Source organism: Oryx dammah, unplaced genomic scaffold, assembly GCF_014754425.2.
Source record: "Oryx dammah isolate SB20612 unplaced genomic scaffold, SCBI_Odam_1.1 HiC_scaffold_26, whole genome shotgun sequence".
In the NCBI taxonomy this organism is placed as follows: domain Eukaryota; kingdom Metazoa; phylum Chordata; class Mammalia; order Artiodactyla; family Bovidae; genus Oryx; species Oryx dammah.
In genome coordinates this window covers 72,397,977-72,416,397 of record NW_024070210.1, presented here as the reverse complement: position 1 = coordinate 72,416,397, position 18,421 = coordinate 72,397,977, and the positions used below count along the sequence as shown (strand labels likewise).

At 42.3% G+C, this 18,421-nt stretch overlaps 1 protein-coding gene across 4 annotated transcripts in view; it reads right to left on the bottom strand.

Annotated features, from left to right (window-relative positions):
* SCG5 (secretogranin V) overlaps positions 1-18,421 on the bottom strand; it is a 56,325-nt gene that overhangs the window by 15,467 nt on the left and 22,437 nt on the right. For all 4 annotated transcript variants that reach the window (XM_040227004.1, XM_040227005.1, XM_040227007.1 and 1 more), the window contains exon 3: positions 2,081-2,230. In XM_040227004.1, the coding sequence (XP_040082938.1) occupies positions 2,081-2,230 (150 nt within the window). The remainder of the gene's footprint in view (positions 1-2,080; positions 2,231-18,421) is intronic.

The following is an 18,421-nucleotide window of genomic DNA, read 5'->3' as shown; positions in this document are numbered from 1 at the left end:
TAAGGCGCTGACTATGTCTTCATTTTACAGATGAAGAAACTGAGGCCCAAGGAAGTAAACTGACACACTGTAATAAGGACTAAATAGCAGATCTGTTGGCTCAAACTCTGGCTCTCTTTCCATTCTCCTCTAATAGCAGTTCTCCAGACTTCAGTATGCTCCAGAATCACAGGAAAGGCAGCTTAGAATACAGGTTTCTGCATCCTACCCCCAGGGTTTCTGTTTCAGTGGACAGAGGAGCCTGGTGGGCTACATACAGTTCATGGGGTCACACAGAGTCGGACATGACTGAAGTGACTTAGTAGCAGCAAGCAACTAACATTTTACTTTTTTATTTTTTACCCCCAGGGTTTCTAAATCAATAGCTCTGGAATAGGGGTGAACATCTGCATTTCCAATAAGTCTCTAGATAATACTGATACTGCCAGGACTACATTTTAAGAACCATTGTCTGATATGATATTGAATCAGTTTAACCAAATCCCCACAGAGACTGTTACTCTTCAGACTTTAAACTGGTCTTTCTTCCTGCTCATCCAAAGCCTCACAAGCAAGTGAAATGTGGCTGAATCACTGGTTCTGTGCAGTCATTTAGATTTTCCTACAGTCCTGGGCCAGCATCCCCACACTGGCTTGGCCACATCCAACTATTTGGTTGTCCCATCCCAGGATGGAGGCTCTGTCCCCCATGGGAAACAGAGACCTCACCGTAAATGAAAAGAAGACTATCTTTCAGAAGGAACCTCTTTCAAAGAGAGCCTGTATTGTGTTTAAGAAAAGCTGAGGCACCAACACTGTCAGAATTTTCAGAGCAAGGCTGCATGTCTTAGTGGGTAGGTCCACGGTCCTGAATCAGATAGACCCAAGTTTGAGTCTTGGCTCAGCTACTTGTTACATGAATAACCTTGAGCAAGCTATTTTGGAAGCTTCAGGTTCATTATATGTAAAGTAAGGATAATAAATACTAAGTGTAGCGTTAGTCACTCAGTCGTGTCTGACTGTTTGCGACCCCATGTAGTCCGCCAGGTTCCTCTGTCCATGGAATTCTCCAGGCAAGAATACTGGAGTGGGCTGCTGTTTCCTTCTCCAGGGATCTTCCTGACCTAGGGACGGAACCCGGGCCTCCTGCATTGCAGGTAGATTCTTTACCATCTGAGCCACCAGGGAAGCCCAATAAATACTAACATTATTATTATTGGGCTGGAGGGAAAAGACTACTCTGGTTGCTCACTAGTGGCAAAGCTATTTACAGTCCTTACTCTGTGTGAGGTGATGTGCCCAGTGCTAAACATAGATAATTTCATTTAATTCCCCAATAACCACCATTTTGCAAATAAGGAAGCTGAGATGCAAGTAGTTTATTAACTTGTTCGAGGCCACATCTCCTGACCAGGGGTTTGAATTCAGGTAGTCCTCTGTCTAGAGCAACTACTCTGAATCAGCAAAGTAAGCTGCTCAAAGCCCAGCATAAGTGAAGCTCACTCACCGTTCATCCTCTTTGGCACTGGGGGGTAGAAAGTTGGGAGCAATACATGAACAGCAAGGAAGGTTTCAACCTACTTCCTTAACCAACTTACTTTCCTGGGTCCCCTCTCTCTCATGCCACCTCCCAACTCCCAAGGAAATATTTCAGGATAGATGCTCACTAGTTACAACATAGTTGAAATGTCAATTGTCAAGAGAAGTGAGGAAAACAAAAGGACATGGATCATCCACAAAGGAAACAAGCTCCAAAGTGGGCAGCAACTGTATCAAAGAAGAGGCAAAAAAAAGAGAAAACCCTCTCTTTTATTAAAAAATGAAGCACATGCAGAAAAGAGCCTCAGTTCCCAAAGAGGAAGAGAGAAGATGAAGCCTTGGCAAGAGAGTCCTCTGCAGGTATATCTGAATACCAGAACTCACCAAGAGTTCTAGAATCAACTTCCCTTTCCAATCCACCTACAAATAAATACATAGGGGCTCATGGGACTAGAAATACTATTTCTCTGAACATATGTAGCCAATGTTAGCATTTTTAATTTCCTCTGAAAGCTCCTACCTTTCATGGGAACCCAGGAGCGTGCCCACTAATGCCCACTACCTGTTTTTCCAATGGGACAGGGGTTTGGAGGGTCTGGGTAGCCCTGGTCCTCACTGAAGTCCTTAGGAATGTTGTCACCGGTCAACTCTGCTACGATGTTTGGGATGTTGCCAAAGGGACCCAAGTGTTGCAGACCTTCATGAGCTCCACCTGCCAGGAAATCAAAAGTAGATCATTTCAGGGCAATGCCATTCATTTCAACCACTATTTATTCAGGCACACCACACAAGCAAAGTACTGTGTTCTATGCTGTGGAGAGAGAAAAGGAAATAGAATAGTTCCTACCCTTAGGGGGTTAAAATTTTCATTGTGAAAACAGGCACAAACTGCACAAATATCATTTCCACTCAGGGCACACTGTGTATGTGCTATACTGGACATGTTAAAATACAGTACTTGGAACAGAGTAAAGGGAGAGTTTCATTAGGCTGATAGGATGGGAGGGCTTTTGGACAAGTTGGAGCTTGAGTGGCACTGAAGGGCTGGGCTTTGCAAGTTGGGCATGGGGCTCAGGGAAGAGAAAAGGGTGCAACTGGCATCCAGATAAAAGAACAGGCTGAATGACAACCAATTACCAATAAAAGGGGATGAAGAAAAAAATATTTGACCTTCTCCCATTCTAGATCAACCACTTAAAACTGGGTGTATTTATTTCAATCTTTTCTTCCCTGTGCATCTTTTTCTATGCATTTGTTCCTTTTTCATCTACTATTAAAGCATGTGGCTGCACGGTCTCTATCCCCATGATTATAAATGCCCATGTAGTCTTCAATCCAGTGATTCTACCACAACATATTAATCCTTCTCCCATTGTGGGACGTTTAGTGTTTCCCAATTTGCTTTTAGGCATTTAATTTTTTCCATATTTTGGATTAGTTTTCCTCAGGAAAGATTCCCAGAAGTCAGATTACTGGGTCAAAGGCTATAAATATTTTTATGGCTCTTTATATTATATTGCCAAACTGTTTTCCAGAAAGGAGGTACCAATTTATAAAATATCAACAAAATCTGAGAATTCTATATTTATACATCTTAACCAGTATTGGGTTTTACAAAAATAAAGTTTTATGTTTTCTTTGCTAATTTTAAAGGCTTTTAGAAAAAGTACTGTTTCACTTTGAATGTCTTTGATTTCTAGCTCAGTCGATTTTTTTCCATGTTTATTTACCCGATTTAATTTCTTTTCTGTGAGTTGTCTGTTTATGCTCTTGGAATTTTAGTGTTTCTCTTATCAACTTTCAAGAACATTTTACATAATAAAGGTATCAAGTCTTGGGGCATTACATTTCCTGCAAACACTTTCCATGTTGTCTGACTGACTTCTGGATATTATATTTGTAATAGTTTGCTAACATAAGTTTTTAAAACTTAAGTAGGTTTGTTGTTGTTATCCTTCAAGATCTCCTCTCATCTTCTAAACTTACAAAACTATTGGCCCTTCACAAAAGTACTATCAGTACTTAGATATTTCAGTTTTCTATTTTTAAAATTAACTCTTTGGTACAGCCATTGTGAAAACACTGTTGAGGCTCCTGAAAAAATGAAAAACAGAACTGCCATGTGATCAAGCAATTCAACTCCTGGGTATTTATCCGAAGAAAATGAAAACACTAATTCAAAAAGATATATGCAGTCCAATATTCATTGCCGTATTATTTACAGTAGCCAGGATAGGAAAGCAACTGAATGAATCAACGGATGAATGGATAAAGAAGATTGTGTGTGTGTGTGTGTGTGTGTGTGTGTGTGTGTATACATATATATACACAGAGAGAGAGAGAGAGAATGTCAGGCAGTGGAATATTACGCAGCCATATGGTAACATGGATGGACCTGGAGGGTATTAAACTAAGTGAAATACTATATGCTCTCACCTATAATATGAAGTCTCAAAAACAAAACATATGAAAAAAAAAAAAAAAAAGAAACAGATTCAGATGCAGAGAGCAAACTAGTAGTTGCCAGAGGGGAATGGGGGTGGCAAGGGGTTGAATGAAAGTAGAGGAAGGGAATTACACAAACTGCAGTTATAAAATAAGTCAAAGGTATGCAATATACAGCACACGGAATATAGTCAATAGTATTATAATAAATTTGTATGGCATGTAATCTATAGAAATATGGAATCACTAGGTTGTGCACCTGAAACTAATATAATATTGCAAGTCAACTATACTTCCAAAAAAAGAAAAAAATTAACTCTGTTATATATACACTGTGTTTTAGGGCATGTAAAATAATTAACCAGTTATCCTATCGGCACTTGCTCAGTGATTCTGTCCTTCTCTACATATTTCATCCCTTCAACAAATATTTAGTTGTCCCATAGATACCAAGCCTGCTCTGAACACCAAGGCACAGCAGTGAATAAGAACAAGTAGGTTCATGTTGTATAATGTGCTTTACTTAAATATCCTGCCTGTCCTCCATCGCTCAGTCATGTCTGACTCTTTGCGACCCTGTGGACTGTAGCCTGCTAGGCTCCTCAGTGAGGGGGATTCTCCAGGCAGGAATGCTGGAGTGGGTTGCCATTTCCTCCTCTAGGGATCTTCCCAGTCCTGGGATCGAACTCTGTTTCCTGCATCTCTTGCATTGGAAGGCGGATTCTTTACCTCTGTGCCACCCAGGAAGCCCCTTACTTAAATATAATGTATGTCAATTTCCAGACTCTTCTCTTGCAGCCTTAATATCCTATAAGGCTCAGGAATCTTACTCTTCCAACACTACAGCAGCCATTTCAGGAATGAATTCCTATTTATTAGGTGTGTCATGACACAGCTCCCTTGATGCATGATCACTATGGACATAGACCTAAACACAAAAGGGCAAATCAAAATGTGCTTGCTTGATGTGCATGAAATTAGAAACAAAATCAGGTAGCTCAGCTGGTAAAGAACTCACCTGCAATGCAGGAGACCCTGGTTCTACTCCTGGGTCGGGAAAATCCCGTGGAGAAGGGATAGACTATCCACTCGTATTCTTGGGCTTCCCAGGTGGCTCAGACAGTAAAGAATCTGCCTGCAACATGGGGACCTGGGTTTGAACCCTGGGTTGGAAAGATCCCCTGGAGGAGGGCATGCAACCCACTCCAGCATTCTTGCCTGGAGAATCCCCATGGACAGAGGAGCCTGGCGGGTTGCAGTCTCTGGGGGTCACAAAGAGTCAGACACGCCTGAAGCGACTAATCACAGCACAGCATAAAGTAACCATACTTTCACCTTCACAGGAAGAATGGTCTTGCCAGTGGGTTCTGTAACTTAAGTCGGGCTAGGTGAGTCTCCCTTTTCCCCTGGACAAGTTGTGCCAAGGCATAAACCTCTGACACTTGTTTTTCTCCCTCTTTGTTGGTTGAATCAGCTCCCATTTAGATCAACACATATTTTTCCTTTGGAAATATTAATATATTTAGTAGGATCATGGCTAGCTCCCAATGTCCTGGGAATACCATTGTCTCTTTGAAGTCACATTGCATCTTTCTGTCTCAATTTATTGTGCTTGATTAACACTTATTCTTTTGGTTTGTTTTTTTGTTTTGACCACATAGCATGGCCTGTGGTATCTTAGTTCCCCAACCAGGGGTCAAACCCAGGCCCCCTGCAGTGGAAGAACAGAGTCTTAATTCTTAAAAGGATAATCGTACCTCTAATTCCAAATTCCTCTAGCTTCCAAATATGGACACCATGAAGTAACTGGGTTTTTTAAATTTACATTTATATGATAGCTCACTGAGTGAGTAGTGCACAAAATTTCTGGATTTTTAAAGAAAGGTATTATTATTTATTTTTTTTAGAAAGGTATTATTTTTATAAATTTCCCATGTGAGTATTTAAGATGTATTTTTACATAACCCACAAATATCTAAATATAGCCATATCCAACATCATTAATCACATTCTTTATGTCCTTATTCATATTTTATCTATCATAATCTGATGGCTGTGTTAAAATCTATTACTACCAATAAGTGTCTGTCAGTATCTTTAATTTCTCATTGTTTTTGCTTTAGCATTTTGGCGCTATGCTAATTGCTATGTCTAAGCGTATAAATTCTTCATTTTAATCGTCATTAACTGGCAAAATTAATAACAATTGACAAATCATATCTTGACACATTATTTCTGCTATTAGCATTGCCACTTTCATTCTGTTGTTTTGTTTTGGTGAACCTTTGGTCATTTTATTTTTAAACTTTATCTCTCTGAAGATTTTTTCAATTCATACTGAGGTGTCTGCCTCCAGAGACATTCTAGAAATTCACATTTATTATCTCACATTAACCCAAGACCCACAAAAGTTTAGAGAGACAGACCGGTATGCTTGGTATTGATATATCTGAGGCTTTATACCATCTTGGCATTAGAGCCACCTTGGTGATTGCTATAGGGCATGCCTTCTGGTGTGTCAATACATGTCTCAACTTTTGAAAGCACCCTAGGCTTAAGTGCCAGGAATTATCCAACTTGGCTTCAGGGAGATGCATGTCTTAATGCTCCACTAGTAATTAATGGAGGAAGCAAACACAGTTTCCTTTATGGAAGGCCTGCCAAGGCTCTGTTTACCTCTGTGCACCAGTGCCATTAGAATGAATGGCACACTTGTTAGGAAGCAACAGATGTTAGCACAAGGCAGATATAACAGAGGTTCTTTGAAAACTACATTTAATTACACCAAATCAAGAAATACTTGCTGAGGAACTATGGGAGTTAGATGGAAATTAAAAAAAAAAAAATCTATCTTTTGCACCTGGATGGGTGGAGGGGAGTTTAGGGAAGAAGGGATACATATATATGTATGGCTGAGTCTCTTTGCTGTTCAACTGGAACTATCACAACATTGTTAATCGACTATACCACCGTACAAAATAAAAAAAAATTTTTAATGCTATCCTTTGTTCTCCAAGAGCTTGAATTTTATAGATAAGAAAGTGTTAGTTGTTCAGCCATGTCTGTCTCTTTGTGACCCCACGGACTGTAGCCTGCCAGGCTCCTCTGTCCATGGAATTCTCTAGGCAAAAATACTAGAGTTGGTTGCCATTCCCTTGTCCAAGAAATCTTCCCAACCCAGGGATCAAACGCAGGTCTCCCATATCTCGCAGGCAGATTCTTTACCACCTGAGCCATCAGGGAAGCCAGCCAAGAAAACTAACCACGTATAGAAAATAACTAGAAAATTATATACTTGAGTATACAATCAAATGCTAGTTAACTGGTTCAGTATAATGTTTAGATTATGCTGTTCTATTTTGCACCTGAAACCAAGGCAATCAAACTGTTAGGATGCCAAGGATGCTATCTGGTCCATTTGTCTCTAAAAACCAAACATATTTTAAAATTATTATTCAGTCAGCTTAAAAAAATATTTCTTGAGTATATATGACCGTCAAGACATGGACTAGAGGGTCAATGATGAACCAGGTAAATATGACCCCTGCTCTTACAGAGTTTACAGTTTTGTAAGGGATACATAATGAAATACACATTTAATGATAAAAGTGAACTTGTTTACAAAACAGAAATAGACTCACACACATGGAAAACAAACTAATAGTTACCAAAAGGGAGAGCAGGAGGAGGGGAGAGAAAAATTAGGAATTTGGGATTAACACATACACACTACAATATGTAAGATAGGTAAACCACAAGGACCTACTCTATAACACAAGAAACTATACTCAATATTTTGCAATAACCTGTAATAGAAAGGAATCCGAAAAAGTATGTGTGTATATATATATAACTGAATCACTTTGCTGTACACTTGAAACTAACACAACCTTGCAAATTAACTATACCTCAATAAAAAGAAAGGAAATACATTTAAGATGCAGAGTTATGATGTGACAGGGTTACAGTGAGATGTCACAGGTACGCAGAGAAGCAATATCTAACCTAGATCTACAACATGAAGGACTGCCTGCAAGAAGCAACGTACCAATGATTATGCTGTGTGCCATAGAAAATACAAATGTGAAAGACAGGATTCCTGCTCCCTACTTAGTTCTTCATTCTAGTTGGTTGTTCAGCACCAAAACAATAAGCCAGTGGTACATGATAAGGTACATTCCTTGATATAATCCATTATGGTATTATAAATGATGTGGAAATTCAGGAAATAGGGAACCTGCCAGGAAAACTTCCATGAAAGAGGTGACATTTGAGTTGAAGCAGGAAAGGCAGGATCCGTCCTTACTGGTGGTGAAGGAAAAGCCACATGTAGGGCACAGAGGTAGGTGAGAACAAGGAATATCTGAGCATCAGTGATGAGCACTGCTTGGAAGGGAGGCGCTAAATAGAAGGGGAGACAGCTAATACCAGGCAGAAAATTATGAACTGATATAATAACAAACAGCAACCAAAGCTTTATAGGAAGAAGAGTGATATAATAATTGGATGTTGTGTAGAGCATTAATTTATCAATAGTTTCAAACCCTCTTTCCCACCAAGGGTGCACATCAGAATCACTTATGGAATTTTTAAAAATCCCAGCCCTCTACTCCAGATCCAGTGTGCTCAAGCATCTCTCTGAAGGCCACTGTACAAAGGTAGACCGGAGGGAAGTTAAGAAGGCTTAATAACACACTACTGCTAAGACTCAGGGGAGCGGTGGCACAGATTGGGGTGGAGCCGCCACAACACGAGCAGAAATGAGAGAAATCTCAAACAGTGCAGAAGGGAGAGATGAGTCAAGTGTCCCTGCGCTGCTGAGAGGTGAGGGGGGATCTGGCTGCTCACTGCCCCAAAGCCAATAAACATGCCAGGTTGGTGGAAAGGGAAGTTTGCTTCATTTCAGATGCTGGAGACCAGGGGTGGGGGTGGGGGCGGACATCTGTCCAAAGGCCGACTCCCCCCTAACTGGCGACTAGTGGGGCAAGAGCTTTCACAGACAGAAAGAGGGGCTACATGCAGAAACAGCACAGTCTTCTCTGATCTGACAGTCGTCTTCAGATTGGTCTTCGGTGCTCTGACCAGGGTCATCTCGATTGCTTCAAGCACAGTGAACCTTCAGTTCCAGGGTCCATTTGTTCCCATCTCTTTGAGGACAGTTCCTAGAATTGTGGCAGCTCGTGTCCTGGGTACAGTCTGGTCATCACGTAGCTAACTTCTCCACCTGATGTTGTAGTCTCTATAAGACAGCTCACAGGATATGGCTCAGAATATTATCTACAGCCCTTGAGAAAGAAAGAAAGGTCCTTGACTATGCTGAATGACTACATTATTATTATTTGGTCTCTGTTGACTGCCTTTGTTTCTGCAAGTTCTCGTTTCTCTGATTAAACTTATCCCTTGACTAAAGTTTTCCACAGACAAAAGGCAGGCAGAGGTCATGGTGGGGGTGGGGTAGTGGGAGGGACCATGAGGGTTCTGCTCCATTTCACATGAAGTTTCCAAAATCTAGAGGTCCCTTTATTTGGGAAAATAATGCCATTGGTTAAAGATGGGATCTTTCACTACAGCTTTTAAATTATTTCAGGCAATTAATTCTATCCGGTGATAATGCTTTATTTATCTGTTTCCATCATGGCCATATCACTCCATAAATGTCTCTAGAATAGACAGAAAATATTTCAGTTTTGCCAAATAAATGTTAAGCCCTTTTGCTTCTATAAACAGCAACTTCGGAATATGACCTTACCTCTTCTTGATACTTTGGGACTATTATTGGGAATACCTGTGACTCTACAATGCTGTAGCAGTGTGTTCTCAGAGCATTAAAATGTATACAGTAATACAACTGTAATAAATGGTCCCAGCTGCTAGAGCTTTTAAAGTTCTTTGTCTTCTCCTTCTTTGTAAGCTATTAATCCTAGTCATCCTCAATCCTTTTCATAATAAAGTGCAGTGCATAAATAAATAGTAGGTCTAGGTCCTGCAAGTCTTGTCTTCTAATTGGCTTTACCACACACATATGCATAACTTGAGGATCCTGTCAAAATGTAGACTCTGATCAACAAATGAGGGATGGACCTGCCACTGCATTTCCAACAAGCCCCCAGGTGATGTTGATGCTATTGCTCCATTACCCATGCATTCAGTATCAAGGGCTAGAAAGGGAGAGAGCCAGACTTACTCAAGTTAGATGCAAACTAAGAGTAAATTAGCACTGAGAACATTGGCATGACCATCTTGGTTCGTGGAGTTTGTGACATTCAGTGTGGCCACTGAGAGGCTTTTTGAAAGTCACTTAAGGTTTCAGATAAAGGAACTATAGCTAGCTGAAGTCCCTTTACAGACGGTTTTATTCTAATTATAGAGGCACTCTCACACATTTCACAAGAAAAGGAGCCCACTGCACCTTTCTTCATTCAAACTAATCCTGTAGGGACTGGAAGCAAAGACCTCGCTCATGAAGCATGAAGGTACGTTCTCATGGAATAAGCAACGTCCTCTCAGGGAATAAGCAGAGCCCCATGGCTCGCCCCGTGATGCAAGAGCTGGGGTCAGAGGGGGATGGTTTTGGTAGAAGTCAAGTTTGGTCAGAAATGAAGAAAATAAAAGGGACTGAACCACTCCCCTGCCTTTTTGTAACATTATGGTTTCAATTGTTTTAGACTATTTGAATATCTTTATTAAAAATTTTTAGTGAGGTCAGTAGGACAAGAGTTACTACTCATAACTGTGAGCAAGTGAGTCCTGGGAGACCTTTACTTGCCTAAAGCTGCTCAGCCAGTCAGTGCTATTTGCAGCCTGGGATCCCAGGGCTGTTTCCACGCCCCCATGGGGCCTCAGGCAGCCCATCCGGACCCTTTCCAAAGATTAGCTCAAGAGCAATCGTTGTTAGAATGACCTGTCTGCATAAGAGAGGCCTCTCTCATATTTTCTATCTCACTCTGAGGCTCCAGAGTGTCAGCAACCAGTGGGGGTCAACATCCTACTGGAGCCAGGCACCAGCAGAATGACTCTGAGATGGGGCGCCAGCCACGGTCATCACCATCGTGGTTCCTGCGTGTCTGAGTGCCAGCCTCATGCCAGAAGGTTTAGAGCATCCAGACACAGCCCCTGCCCTGCAGACTCTGCCTTGCAATCTGGTAACACCCTGACAAGCTCGCGGCCAGCTGTCTCACCCGCAGCCCCATGCTGGGGCCCCTGGGGAGCCATGCGACTGGGCAATAAAGGAGAATTGTGGTGGGGCAGCCTGGTGCCAAGGAGCCAGTCACCCACCTCATAAAGAGGGAGTTCCGTGAGGAGAGTCTGGCAGGCAGCGGGCACACTCGCCTGAATACCAGCCATTCAGCTGAAGGGAAGGCATCCAGCAGTTTTCACTTATGTTACCACAAACAGCAGACGCTAAAAATACACTGCGGTCTGGGTCTTCATTCCTCCGCATGTCTCCATACATCATTCACAAAGCGATGACCAGCTTTCCTTTTGTTCACAGTCTGGGAGACCGAAGCAGTCAGATCGGTGATTCCAATGAGTGTAGTCCTCCTTTGTTTCTCCCTTCAAAAGTGCAAAGGAGGGGGCAGCAGAGAAAGAGGAAAGAAAGTGGCGAGACAACAAAGGCCCCGGTGGGGCTGACATTTCTGAGGTGTGCGTGCCGTCGTGTCGGACTCTTTGCAACCCTATGGCTTGTGGCCCGCCAGGCTCCTCTGTCCATGGGACTTCCCAGGCAAGAATACTGAAGTGGGTTGCCGCTTCCTTCTCCAGGGGATCTTCCCCACCCAGGGATGGAACCCACCTCTCCTGCACTGGCAGGTGGATTCTTTACTGCTGAGCCACCTGGGCAGTCTCCCCCAGGGGCTGAGGAGGAAGGTGAAGTGGGGCAGGCAGGGCGCCTGAGAGTGGTTTCCGAGGCCACAGAGCAGGTGTGGGCCCCGTGACGGGGCTGCACCGGCTGGACGTGAGGGGACACGGGGGCCTTAATGAGGAAGGGCTGGCTGGCCCGGAGGTTTGTGGTGTTTACCTCACAACCTGGAAACACACACACTTTTACAAAAAGAGCCATCACTCCTCAACTTGGAGGACGCTAGGCAGGCCTTGGGGATGTGGCGGGCTTGGTTCCAGACCACTGCCATCAAGTAAATATCACAATGAAGCCAGTCACACAAATGTTTTGGTTTCCCAGTGCATATAAAAGTGATGTTCATGCCGTACTGTAGTCTATTAGGCGTGCAAAGCATTATGGCTAAAAAAAACTATGTACATACCTTCATTAAGAAGATACATACATTCTTACTATGTATCACGGAGCTTCTCTGCTGTGTACCTGAAACTATCACAACATTGTGAGCCAGCTATACTCCAATATAAAATTAAAATTTAAAAAAAATGAAACTGGTATCAGGGCACATTTGAAAAAAAAAGACACATTTTTATTAGAAAATGCCAATCATCATCAGAGCCTTCAGAAAGTCATAGTGGTCACAAGATCACTGTAACAAATATGATAATGAAAAAGCTTCTAGTAGTGTGAATCCAGTATGCTTGGGCTTTCCTTGTGGCTCAGCTGGTAGAGAATCCACCTGCAGTGGAGGAGACCTGGGTCTGATCCCTGGGTTGGGAAGATCCCCTGGAGAAGGGAAAGGCTCCCCACTCCAGGATTCTGGCCTGGAGAATCCCATGGACTATAGCGTTGGACACGACTGAGCGACTTTCACTTTCCCTCTCAGTGTGACAGTCACCAAAATGTGACAGAGACAAGAAAAGAACAAATGCTGTTGGGAAAGCGGGACTGATCGGCTTGTTCAATGCAGGGTTGCTACAAACCTTCAATTTTTTTTTTTTTTAAAGGCAAAACAAAACCCTGCATCATTTGTGCAGTGCAATAAAATGAGAATGCCTGTAATCTGTCACCTCCTATACAATCATGCCTGGGTTTCTCAGCATAGCATTCAGGCAGTTTCAATGCACATGATTGTCTGCACTGGAGCAAAGAGTAGAAGCAAGGAGAAAGGGCTGGAAAGAAACAACTTAGCCCTTATTAATGAGGGAGAAACACCTGAAGAAATGGCCAACTTAAGGGGTGGGATTTTTAAAATTTTTTTAATGTCTAACCTTTGTTTCTTCTTCCTTCAAACCCAGTAATTTCAGTGGGCTCAAAGGAAGAATGAAAACGATTAAGAGTAGTTTCTGCAGACTCACATAGAGGCATGGAGAACAGACTTGTGGTTGCCAAGGGGGAGAGCAGTAGGGGAGAGAAAAACGGGGAGTCTGGGTTAGCAGATGCAAGCTATTATATATAGGAAGGATAAACAACTAGATCCTACTGTACACCACAGGGAACTGTACCCAATATCCTATGAGAAAACCAAAATGGAAAAGAATATGGAAAATAAAATATATTTATATGCATAACTGAATCACTTTGCTGTACAAAAATTAATACAATATTGATTTATATTTACTGTATTTATACTTCAATAAATTATTTTAAAAAGTAGTTTCTGTACATATCCACTCTCAAAATTAACTCTGTGCATTAAAAAGCCTTTTTTGCCTTGATTCCTGGTGAGAAATGAGAGTCCTAAAGTGCAAATGTAGTTGTGAAAAGCAACTGATTTTCATTTACTGAGGATCCACAGACAAGCCTGGGTGAAGAATATGCCTGCAATGCAGGACACAGAGGCGATGCAGGTTCAGTCCCTGGGTTGGAAAGATCCCCTGGAGAAGGAAACGACCGCCCCTTCCAGTATTCTTGCCTGAAAGACCCCATAATCAGAGGGGACTGGTGGGTTACAGTCCATGGGGTCTCAAAGAGTCAGACACAACTGAGTGACTAGACCGGAGAAGGCTATGGCACCCCACTCCAGTACTCTTGCCTGGAAAATCCCAGGGACGGAGGAGCCTTGGTAGACTGTAGTCCATGGGTCACTAAGAGTCGGACACGATTGAGTGACTTCACTTTCACTTTTCACTTTCATGCGTTGGAGAAGGAAATGGCAACCCACTCCAGTGTTCTTGCCTGGAGAATCCCAGGGACGGGGGAGCCTGGTGGGCTGCCATCTATGGGGTCACACAGAGTCGGACACGACTGAAGCGACTTAGCAGCAGCAGCAGCAGAGCGACTAGGCACACATGCACACAAAGAGAGCACCTTTTTTATTAAGAAACTTCATAGCTTCCCTTTGTTCAGGTTCAAATCCACATGTTTTCAGGCATCTGATGATATCCCAAGCCCTTTTTAACTTGGGCATAAGATACAAAATGCATAGCTAAGTGCCTGGAATGTAATGAGCACTCAATAAATGTAAACTCCTTCCATTATCCAATCAACATTTCCTAATAGCACAATTCTGTTAATTCACGATCTTACATATTTTTCATTCTGATGCCCACAGTTCTGTACCTGGGGCAGTTAGTAACAAGGGCTCAAAAACAGCTGAACTCTTTATTAACAGTAGCACATCCTTGTTCACTTAAACCTAAAAATTAATGCTTGAACTCATTTCACTCATTGTTTTCAAGGCAAGCACACCACCCCCTCCCCAACCAGGCAGCATCATCTCTTTCTCAAGGATTTGCTATCCAGTTACAGGAAACAAAACATGTCCACATAAATACACACCTAATATAAGTGCCAGCTTCATGGAACAGACCATGAGCACTGTGGGAGAAAAGAAAGACGCACCCTAGAATGAGAAAATAGCCTCTAATCATGTACAATTAGCGATGGATGCTATGTCTTCAATTCTCCTCCTCCCTAGTAACGGAATTCAGTTTAAGCTGTTTAGAATGGTGAGGACTTATGTTGCAATATTCACATTCTCTAAACTCATGACAAGTGACCCCAAAGCACACAACATTTGGTAATTGAGAAAAACAAAGGAATGATTCTATCTATGCTGAATTGGCTTATTCATTGATTTGCCCCAGGGCAGGAGGCTAGTCCAGGCGGCTTGCTAAAGCTATCCTAATGCTCTGAGTGTGAGCCTGGTTCCTCAACAGGGACTTCCCCACGTAGCCAGCATCCCTGGTAAAAGCACTCCATTTCGCTGGCATCATCCTATATGTGCCGGAGAGATTTGAGTTGAGTCGCGCCTGCTGGCAAGGAAGCAAAAATAGAACTCACTGTTCAGATATTTTGTCTTGAAAGGCATTTGTTTTCATTCCTTTTCTTTCTTCTTCTGCTTGCTCCCTCATCCTAGGATCTAAGAATCTCAGGTTCCTTTGGGACCAAAGGCAACATTATCAGCATCTACTCGGAGGCACGCAAACAGTGAAGGCAGAAACTCCGAGTCGAAATGTAGTACGTTTGTAGCTTTCACATGTCCATATGGTCCCAATTTAGGATCACAAGCAGAGTTGTTTATTTTAGAAAAGCTTTTTAGTTCACTTTTAAGGTATTTTGCTTAGGCATTGCTTGCTTTTCAAAAGGAGAAAATGTGTATTTTTTTCCAAAGCGGTGTTTGTTTTGGATGTTTACTCATTTGCAAAAGTTCAAATTCTATTCTTTGAATTTAACTTATTTGCCTGCAGCCGCCACAAGCCCCGCCCCTTCCTAACACGTACACCTCAAACCCCAAATTAAAGTAAAATGCATTTATTTGAAAATGAGGCATTTTCAGGATAGCTGTGAATTTTGTGGGTTTTGAAAAAATTGTTTTAACAGGTAATTTACATTGTAGCATTTCCAGTCCCTTCATGTAAATTTATTTGCTGCCTGAAATGAAGTCTCTATTTGGCGATTTGTATGGAGACCAGGTATGTTTTTGTACTGAGGTTAGAGCCAATTTGGGGTCATTTAAAACCTGTAGTCTGTGATTCTTGCTGAAATTATGTGACTTGACTGGGAGGTAGTGGGGCTTGAGTTAAGGTATCAACTAATGTTGAAAAAATAATGGGACATATAAACAAAACTGGTCCCATCACTTCATGGCAAATAGATGGAGCAAAAGTGGAAATAGTGACAGATTTTATTTTCTCAGGATTCAAAAATCACAGCAGATGGTGACTGCAGCCATGAAATTAAGATACTTGCTCCTTGGAAGATAAGCTATGACAAATCTAGACAGTGTATTACAAAGCAGAGACATCACTTTGCCGACAAAGGTCCATACAATCAAAGCTATGATTTTTCTAGGAATCATGTATGGATTTGAGAGTTGGGCCATAAAGAAGGCTGAGCACTGAAGATCTGATGCTTTCAAATTGTTCTCTTGAAGACTCTTGAAGAATCCCTTGGACTGCAAAGAGATCAAATCAGTCAATGCAAAAGGAAATCAACCCTGAATATTCACTGGAAAGACTGATGCTATAATATTTTGGCCACCTGATGCAAAGAGCCGACTCATTGGGAAAAACCCTGATGCTGGGAAAGATTAAGGCCAGGAGAAGAAGGGGGTGAAAAAGGGTGAGATGATTGGATGACATCATCAACACAATGGACATGAGTTTGAGCAAACTCTGGGAAATCGTGAAGGACAAGGAAGCCTGGGGTGCTGCAGTCCATGGGGTTGCAGAGTTGGAGATGACTTAGCAACTGAACAACAACACAAAATTGGGGTAGGGATGGGTATTAGGTGAGGATATTGGTTTTTATAAAAAAGGCAAACTATGAACTTGGAGTCTCCAGCACCTGGTTCCACCTAGAGTCCTGTTGTCTCCAATTACTTAAAGCTCCCAACTACATCTTCCTTTCTGAAACTTCACTTACTGAAGACATCCTCTGTCCAAACTCTGGGCCCCACATCTCTGTTCTCAGTGATGTGACAAGTCCTGGGTGTCATTCCTGTGGGTGAGGGTCTCTAATGAGTATGAATTAACACATGGTACTCTGCTCCTGTATAAGATCTTTGCACATTATAGAATTCCTGGGATAATAATTTTAACTTAAGTTCATGACTTCACTAACAGGAGTTCCCGGGCCCCTGGGTTACCAGCCAAAGAAACAAGCAGGCTACGTCAGGTTCTCAGGTCAGCAGAAAGGGCAATGGCAGTGATGATCCAGGTAGGCAGGCAAAAATCAATGTAAGGAAGACCTCAGAGGCCAAATCAGAACCAAGGAAATGGCTACAACCTTCACAGTTAGAGACTGAACATCCAAGGAAATAGCTTCCAACACAAAAGAAAATAAGGGATATCTGAAAGTGAAGTGAAAGTGTTATTTTTTCAGTCGTGTCCAACTCTTTGCGACCCCATGAACTGTAGCCCACTAGGCTCCTCTGTCCATGGAATTCTCCAGGCAAGAATACTGGAGTGGGTTGCCATTTCCTTCTCCAAGGGGATCTTCCCTACCCAGGGATCGAACCTGGGTCTCCTACCTTACAGGCAAATTCTTTACCATCTGAGCCACCAGGGAAGGATGTCTGCAGAAGCATAAAATAGGGAAGCACTGAATGGGTGAGCCAATAGGTGAGATCAACAGCAAGTCCTCATGATCATGGAGGTGGTCCTCTACCCCAGACTTAAGCTCTTTGATAAAGCTTGAGTGTTACAGGGGAAGCAGGCCACTGGGAACACACTGAGAAGGAAGTGTGACTAAGGGGCAGCAGAGACCATGAGGGGTCCATTCTGAATGGGATGGAGATGGGGGAGGTGACAGGGCTTGGCACTCCACTTGCTTGGAGTCGTCTCCTCTCTGAGGTTCTGCACTGGCCAGAGGAGCAGCAACCTGGCTCAGGAATCCAAACATTTCATATGTCAGCCCCCTTGTCAGTAGATTAAGACAAAGGAACTGAACCGGGGTCAGAGAAGGCTTTGGGGCCATGACAAAGAACACTCCCACTTGGTCTTACTAATCGGTACCTGCACAATATAGTTCCTATTTCCCTTTCTCCACCCAAAGCTGCTGTAAGTAACTAAGCATTTTTATAAAGAGCTAGCATAAGCATTTGTTTTGGACAAACTGTGATCTCTTTGCAGGACATTCTTTTCTGAGTTTCTAAGCAGCTGTTACCTTTTTCTCTCTCTTTTTATTGTTTCTGAATTCTAGCCTTGGGAAGAGAGGGCAGGTGGTATGTATGTTGGAGGAAGGAGGGGCACTTGGGCTAAATCTCCTGCAGACATTTGGTATACAGTGTTTCTGGTCTGTAGTCTTCCTATCTCACACAAATATTCCCAACTTCTTCCTTTTGTATCCATGTAATCTCTGCCTGGCAACAGTTAAGAATAAAACCACATCCTCAGATACTGCCGATGGGAATGTATCAATACCAGGAGGAAGCTGCTCTGGGAAACAATCTGGCAGCTTCGCAAACAGTTCCACAGAGCTATCCTATGACCCAGGTGTTCCAGGTCTAGGTATTGATATATACGGGACAGAAATGAAAACATATCCCCCGACAAAAGCTTGTACTCAATGTTCCAGAGAGACGGTAATCCATAATAGCTAGAAAATAGAAATTTAAACTAAGTGTCAATTTAAAAAATAATACGACAACATCAAAACCAATAAAAAATGCTTAGC